This window comes from Vanellus vanellus (genome assembly GCF_965231255.1).
Source record: "Vanellus vanellus genome assembly, chromosome: 11".
NCBI classification, from domain to species: domain Eukaryota; kingdom Metazoa; phylum Chordata; class Aves; order Charadriiformes; family Charadriidae; genus Vanellus; species Vanellus vanellus.
This window is the reverse complement of record NC_138916.1, coordinates 1,100,326-1,108,820: the sequence shown is the minus strand read 5'-3', so window position 1 is coordinate 1,108,820 and position 8,495 is coordinate 1,100,326. Positions and strand designations below refer to the sequence as shown.

Genomic DNA, 8,495 nt, shown 5'->3' with positions numbered 1-8,495 from the left:
GCCTCAGCAGGCCCCATTAAAACTCCAGGTAACTTTACTCCTGTGGCCACCCTTCACACTGTGTAATTTTTACCCAAGGGTTTGATAGACTGAGCAAACTGTAACAAGCTTTTTCTTGCTGCTAATTCTCTGTACAGTCATCAGGTGGCTAATAGGACAAATAGTCTTTGAGAAAGAGTTTTGCTAGACTTCAAGTTTTTAACGAACATATGATGAAACAGGGGATCCTTGCTTCTTATTCAAACCTAATGGTGTTAAATTAATATGCTACAAACGAACTTAATATACATCATTTTCCAATAGGCGTTGATGCTGTCAAAGGCAACTAAACAATGTTATCTTTGTGGTCAAACATCTTGTAGACTGTGTGTCTTCAACAGTTTCTCTCAGGAGTCATGAAGGGTGAAGCCGTCAGTGATAAAATTGACCCTCTCGCCATCTTCAGAAACCACACTGCATTGCAAATCCAATGACAGTTCCAATTCCCTCTGATGTTGTTCTTACAAAATTACCTGCGCACTCCGTTAGGGTGAAAAATACATTTAGGTACCAAAAATCATGACGTGTATAATTATTCAAAAAGTGAATAACATTTTAGAACATTTTGAAGATATTGGTTTTCATATTCTTTCACTTGACTGTATGATATACCAACTCTTGTGGATGAGAAGAATGCACCTCACTCAAAAGAGAGAAGCAGCAATATGTTTTATTCAGGTAAAATAATAATTTGAGAGTTTGGTAAATTTGATGGAATTCAGCAAAGTTTAACAGTGGTTTTCCAAGGTTCAATAAGTTTGATGGCAAGGTTTGTCTTATTGATTACTGCGTGGAAGAAACACACAAAGGAAAATTGAGTTAGAATCGAATTAGAATGATTCATACAGAGACTGCAGATGCAAAGGGTAAGGAAGACCCTCCCATTGAGTCATGAGGTTCAGAGTGGACCCTCTTGTTTTCTGAACTGATGGAGCCTAGGTGCAGCTAGGTACAATCTTAGTCTCAGTTTTGGACAACCGTTACGTCTAATGCAATTATCTATAAAACGTTTATAATAATTAATATTGAGTAGCTATATGCATTAGTGATGCTTCATTAGAATTAATTCAGCATATTATCAGTCACTTACCAAGGATTTGTCACAAGTAAGGGATATCTCTGCCTTGGGCAAAGGAGAATATCTTAGTCTCAAGTAAGGGATCTCAAACCTTGAGTGGCATCCCTGCTCAAGGGGAGAGTCACCTGGCGTGCAGTCCAGCTGCAATTCAAGAAGAGCATCCTGATGGCAATATTTATAGATGTCTTCATTTTAGCTCTGGTATCTTGTTCTGTACTTTGGTTATATTGCATTTCTGGTCTTTGAAATCACCTTTCAAAACATTTTTCTGAGGCACCTATGTGAGCCAGGAGCTCTCCAGCTCACAGGTTCACCACAGGGCACAAGGCCTGTTCCTCCTTAGTCGGCCTGAACCAAAGTACAGCTAGGGGTCAAGTGTATTCCTCACACCAACACAACCAGCCCTGGCTGCATTGCTAGAGACAGGCATATGATCAGAAGACCCACAAGCCAATACATCAATGCGAGCACCATAAGATAAGAGAAGATCAAAAGCAGGGATTAGTGATGGTACTTGTCCAAGAATTAAACTAAGCAACTGTCATCTACCTGGACTTATGAAAAGCATTTGACACTGTCCCGCATGACATCCTGATCTCTAAATTAGAGAGACTTGGATTCCATGGATGGACCACTTGGTGGATATGGAATTAGCTGGATGGTTGCACTCAAAGAGTTATGGTCAATGCCTAGATGTCTAAGTGGAAACCAGTGACAAGTGGAGTCACAGCAGCCTCAGGGGTTGGGACTGGGACCGCTGCTGTTCAACATCGTTGTCGGTGACATGGACAGTGAGATTGAGTGCACGCTCAGCGAGCTTGCTGACAACACCAAGCTGTGTGGAGTGGTTGACAGACTGGAGGGAAGGGATGCCATCCAGAGGGCCCTGGACAGGCTCGAGAGGTGGGCCAGTGCAAACCTCATGAAGTTCAACAAGGCCAAGTGCAAGGTCCTGCATGTGGGTTGAGGCAATCCCAAGCACAAGTCCAGGCTGGGTGGAGAATGGACTGAGAGCAGCCCTGAGGAGAAGGACTTGGAGGTGTTGGTTGATGAGAAGCTCAACAAGAGCCAGCAATGTACGCTTGCAGCCCAGAAGGCCAACCGTATCCTGGGCTGCATCAAAAGAAGCATGGCCAGCAGGGCGAGGGAGGGGATTCTGCCCCTCTACTCTGCTCTTGTGAGACCCCACCTGGAGTACTGTGTCCAGCTCTGGAGTCCCCAACATAAGAAGGACATGGACCTGTTGAAGTGGGTCCAGAGGAGGGCCACAAAGATGATCAGAAGGCTGGAGCACCTCTGCTATGAGGACAGGCTGAGGGTTGTTCAGCCTGAAGAAGAGAAGGCTCCAGGCAGATCTTATATCTGTCTTCCAGTATCTGAAGGGGGCCTTCAAGAAAGCTGGAGAGGGACTTTTTACAGGAGCATGAAGTCATAGGATGAAAGGGAATGGCTTCAAACTGGAAGAGGAGAGATTTAGATCAGATATTAGGAAGAAATTTTTCACTGTGAGGGTGGTGAGACACAGGCCCAGGTTGCCCAGAGAAGTTGTGCTGCCCCATCCCCGGAGGTGTTCAAGGCCAGGTTGGACAGAGCAACCTGGGCTGGTGGGAGGTGTCCCTGCCCATGGCAGGGGGGTTGGAACTCGATGATCTTCAAGGTGCCTTCCAACCTAAACCATTCTATGATTCTATCAACAAGCACCATCAACCAGTAGTTTTATTGTTTTCTGAAATTCCCAGCATGTTACTTCGGATGTGTTTGTGCCTCAGAAAGAAGGCCTCCATGCTTTTCTAAGGAGTAATCTGCACTAAGCTTGTCTGTCAGAAACTAACTGAAAGCTCAGATCACAGATATAATATGTGAAGTTACAGAAATTGTCCTTGAATATTCCCTAGAAAAAGACTTCTCTGACCTATCTTTTCACTGCTTACAAGCTAGAAGCTTGGTCTCAGCTCAACCCTGAGGATCCATCTCTAGTTGGTGGAGAAGGGTAAGGATACCTGGAATTAACCTCAGAGAGCTGTCAAACAAAACAGGATGAATCCTTGTCAAAGAGAATTTTAGAAACATTCTCAGACCTTCATGTAACATCCATAGGGAGAAGTAAAATGAGATTTTTGCAGTGAACTCAATAACCTGAACTTCACTTCTTAACAGAAACAGGAATTTCTGGAAAACAACTCAGCTGATCGCTCTTTGTCTGCTGCATTAGGATGAAATCAGACATGATCTAGAAGTGCCTGCCTCCCTCCATATAGGGATTTATATTGGGTGCCTCGATGATTATGTTTTACGCAGAAGGTAATAGTTCCTACAAAGACAAATGCCTCTGTCTCAGGGGGTGATCCCTAGCTTTCAGGAGTACGGAGTCACTCACTTACTGGTGGCGGTGGCTAGTGTTGTAATGGGTGCTTGTGCTGACACTGCATAGCTCTTGGCCCAAGTCTCCTCTCGGCCTTCTGTCATGTTCCAGACATCATATTTCCTTTTTTCTGGGTATTGCTTTTCCATTCAAAGTGACTGACATAGAATGAATGGTGGGATGCAGCTTTTCGGAGTCATTATTTTGTATCTGCTGTGATGCTGAGGGTATGTGTTTCATTCCTAGGGTTATAGGAGGGGGCTGAGTGCAGATGTTAGAAAGCAAAAGAGAGATTAAATACTTCTGGAAGACAATTTTGGTGAAAGGAGACAAACTTTGCCTTCACCCAAAGTCCAAGCCTATTGTCTAGATACCTTTTATAGGCAGTACCTCTGCAAAGTGATTACTCCACATTTGAACATGATCTGTTTCAGTATGTAGACCACCGACTCGGCCCTCCCTGGCTTCAGGCTCAGCTAACGGAATAGAATATGGAAAACTGCTAGACGAGACATGAGACACTGCTGGACATGATGGTTACCAAAAGCAAGACAGCTCTGTGAGGGGTGGCTGGGGCTCACGGATGGTTAAGGAGGAGTGATGTGAGAAATGGCCAGACTTCACAGATAAATAAAAGGAGTTTGGGGACATTTCAGGGCATTGAGTAGGATGACAATACGTAGGTAACCACACCAAAGGATACCATGTAAGTCTGAGGTGAACTACGTAACAGTCATAACAATGAATACCAAATTTGGGTATAAGTAGGGCAAAATTGGGACGAGGAGGGAAAAGTTACTAGGGGAAGGTGGGGTGTCTTTTAAGTGGAGACAGGGGCAGAAAAAGAGAGGTGGACAGGGTGGAGCAGGCCTGGCAAACAGGAGAATATGGGGGACAAAAAGGGTCAGGTCAGGCCCATGACATCTCAGGCCGCCAAGGAAAAGATGCAATGTATAGATGGGCTTGTGGCAGAGGGGTGGACTTGACCATGGACACTATTGCACAGGTTATCCATGAATGTGAAATACGCGCTGCAATCAAGCAAGGCAAGCGGTTAAAACCTCTTTGGTATGGAGGATGATGGCTGAAATATCAATATGGGGAAGCCAAACAGATTGATTATATCACACTCCCACAAACCTGCCAAGGCAAGCACCACATGCTCACAATGGTGGAAGAAACCACCGGATGGCTGGAAACATATCCTGTGCCCCATGCCACTGCCAGGAACACTATCCCTGAAAAGCAAGTCTTATGGCGACATGGCACCCCAGAGAGAATTGAGTCAGACAATGTGACTAATTTCTGAAACAACCTATCTGGGTTCTGGTGGGTAAGTAAGATGGGCGGGAGAGCGGAACTCAGCTCAAAGTGCTTGATGCAATTGTCTGAAGATAGGCACTTGATGCCATTACAGATACTCTTTTATAGCCAAGCCTTTAGAACAAGTCCGTAGGTTTGGTCAAGGACCAACAAGAACAGCATGTCCTTTTGAAGTGGCAGCTTGAAGGCCACACAGGATCCCTTTGAGCATGTGAAGTGGCAGCAAGCTCCTCCGTGGAGGTATTTGTATCCTGATGGAATTGAGACGCTTAGCTGACATGGGGACATCTATGCCTAGATGTCTTCAGCGTCTGTTGCCAACATCCAGGAGTCTGTTCATGTCTTATATTGATACCACGCATGCTCCACAGGGCTAGCGCATACGAAGCACAACAAATGGATTTCTGTGCTTTCCAGAGCATCAGGTGTAGGACATGCATGTGTCTCCTATGATGCCTATGGATGCCTTTTCTTAGGCAACCAAATCACAGTTGTGCTCTTATAGCAAGTATAGGTTTAAATGCCTCACTGTCAGATGCTTAATGCTATTGCACGGATCTGAACTGTCAAGCTGGAAAGGGTGAGACCTTTCTAAGCCTGTGGATTGCAAAGGCATGACCAACGGGGTGGTCAAGGTATCATCTCCAGAAGTCACACCTGTAGTTGGGAGTTTGCCCTCCATTCTCTGCCTCTAGGCCATAATGCAGACAATTGGGAGTACCCCTGTATTCCGTCCTCAGTGATCCAAAAGGCAGACACAGCACCTCGAGTGCCCGAGAGTGTCAAATACTTTCCATCTTACTCTACGTGGAACTGCAGTGCAGGCTGAGCCTGGAGGTGGCGAATGTCTGTGTAAAGAACCCCAGCACGTGAAAATGAAGCACCTATAAACCCCTGCACTGCACGTTAAAAGTGGGATTTAGTACATAGGTATAGGCACGTATCCAGTGCTATTAGGAACGTTCATACTCCTCAGGCATGAAGTATGACAAAGGGCCTGCAACAGACCTGTTCAGTTCTGGATCCACAGGCAAAGTCTGGGTAGGATACTTGAGGATGTTTAACATGTCTGTGGTAGTCCATTTAAGTGAAAATCAATTGTTTCATCATCGACTACAATGTGAATCTGGAAAAGTAGCGTGAGACATAAATACATTTCATCGAATCATAGAATGGTTTGGGTTGGAAGGGACCTTAGAAGTCCCCTGGCTGAGGGCACTGGAATTGTTCAGTGTTCTAGTACTTGAGGGGGACCTACAGGAAAGATGGGGACAGCCGTTTCAGCAGGGTCTGTTGCAATAGGACAAGAGATTATGGCTTTAAACTGAAAGAGGGAAGATGTAGACTAGATGTAAGGAAGAAGTTTTTTACAATGAGGGTGGGGAAAGACTGGCCCAGGTTGCCAGATGTGCCATCCCTGGAAACATTCTACCCTGTGGTAGATGTGCCATCCCTGGAAACATTCAAGGGCAGATGGGGCAGGGTTCTGAGCAACCTGATCTAGTTGAAATTGTCCCTGTTTCTTGTGGGTAAGGTCGGACTAGGTGACCTTTGAAGATCCCTTCCAACTGGAACTATTCTATGGTTCTATGACAAAAGATCACCTAGTTCAAAACCCCCTGCCTTATCCACTCGGTGGTCCACCTGTCACATTTGTGTCACTCCAAGGTAGAGTACATAGAGCACATTGAAGGATACAAATGTAGGCAAGATAAGCCACACTGCTAAATCTAGTAGGTGTGGAGCTCACATCCATTTTTAAGTTTACATTTACATCTAGGTTCATTAGTAAGCTTCCCCTTATACTTAATGGAAAGAAAAGTTCCCTCCAGAGGGCTGACTCAAGTCCAATGTTGGCAATATCATTTTCAGGCTACACCCAGCCAAAATGCAGCACTTGCTAGATCTCTTCAGCTCTACAGAACGGTCTGAATGACAGGAGAGTCATTCAGCTCCCTAAACATAGTCATCAAGGAATCACTTAATGCATTCAGTTATCCAGGACCTCTGCATGGCTGTGTCAGCTATGTCTCAAACCCTGCAAGACACACGCATGCTTCTGTATTGGAAGCCATCTAAAAAAGATGGAAGACACATCAAGTCCTTGATTATCACCCCTGATTTAGAACAGCAAATAATTATATCTCTGTTGATTTATATTAGGAATTGATTTCTAAATGTGTTAAAGTACATGAGGTAACCAGTGGTCTTTCAGTCTCTTGAAGTATACTGTCCTTTCGACCTCTTTCCTTATAAATACGAGAAGTGGAGTAACCACACGCTGAGCCTTGTCCTTGTTGTAGTCACTTTCCTCCAGGAAAAAGTTTCCTCCCCAACATTTTTTTCAAGGCAAATCTCACCTCCTGGTTCCTAAGAGTGTAGATCAAGGGGTTCAGAGCTGGGGTGACAGCACTGTACATGAGAGACACTTGCACATCCCTTTTAGGGAAGCCTCCTGAGGAGGGCGGTGTATAATTGCAGAGCACCGGTATGTATAACAGGGCCACAACAGCGAGGTGGGAGGCACAGGTGGAGAAGGGCTTCCATCTTCCTTCTTGGGACTGGACTTTATACAAAAGGAAAGAAATAATGTAGAGGTAGGAGAGGAGTATGAGAGTGAAGGGGCCTAGAGCAATAGTGGTAGTGACAATGTTGAGGAGGGTCATGTTGAGGCTGGTAGCACTGCAAGCCAAATTCAGTAGTGGCTTGATGTCGCAGAAGAAGTGGTGAATGTGGTTGTGTCCACAGAAACTGAGTTGCGCGGTCATGACTAAGTGCATCATGGCATGTACAAAACCGATGGACCAGCTGGCCAGAGCCAGGAGCAGACAAGTCCGTGGGCTCATGACAAGGACGTAGCGCAAAGGATTGCAAATGGCCACGTAGCGGTCGTAGGCCATGGTGGCCAGGAGCACGGCCTCAGTACTGCCCAGGAAGTGGAAGAAGTGGAGCTGGGCCAAGCACCCTGCAAAAGAGATGGGCTGATGCCCAAAGAGAAAGCCAGTCAGCATCTTGGGCACAGTGACCGTAGAGTAGAAAATATCCAGGCAGGACAGGTTCCCAAGGAAGAAGTACATCGGTGTGTGGAGTCGGGGCTCCGATATCACCATGGTCACAATGGCACCATTTCCCAGAAGATTGGTCAAGTAGAGCAGCAGAAAGGAGATGAAGAAAAAGTGCTGCAACCCCTGGACATCGGTGACGCCCAAAAGGATGAACTCACTGACCTCTGTCTGGTTCAGCATTGCTGGAAGAATAAGAAGCAAAGGCAAAATGTCAAGGTTCCACAGCTGTGAGGAGTAACAGCATTACAAAACTCATTTGTTTCTGTGCTATTTTAATACAAACAAATGCAGAAACAAGCGAAACACAGCACATGTAATGAAACCAAAGAGCTGCATAGAAACTCAGGAGATTAATGTGGACAAAAAGAACTTGAATGTAGTCTGTTCCTACTTTCTGTCTAGAACTTTGTTCTGTCTAGAACAAAGAAAACAGGAAAATATGAGGGGGAGCAGGGGGGAAATAAACACTTCCCTCTATGCATAACTGCAGAATATGTTAAATCTTTGATCTCATCCATAAGCTTCTGCTTCCTAATGTCATGCTTTTTTTTGACTATTGTACCTGCATTTCATTAAGACAACTTCAACTTTCCCATTTCTAATGGTTACCACCTCTTCCAGACAGTTC

General features: G+C 45.2%; 1 protein-coding gene across 1 annotated transcript; it reads right to left on the bottom strand.

Moving 5' to 3' along the window:
* Positions 1-7,105: 7,105 nt before the first annotated feature.
* Positions 7,106-8,047, bottom strand: LOC309676170 (olfactory receptor 12D1-like; the record flags this gene model as incomplete). Its single annotated transcript, XM_082488660.1, has 1 exon — positions 7,106-8,047. The coding sequence occupies one exon, from the start codon at positions 8,045-8,047 to the stop codon at positions 7,106-7,108; it is 942 nt and encodes a 313-aa protein (XP_082344786.1).
* Between the last annotated feature and the right edge of the window lie 448 nt (positions 8,048-8,495).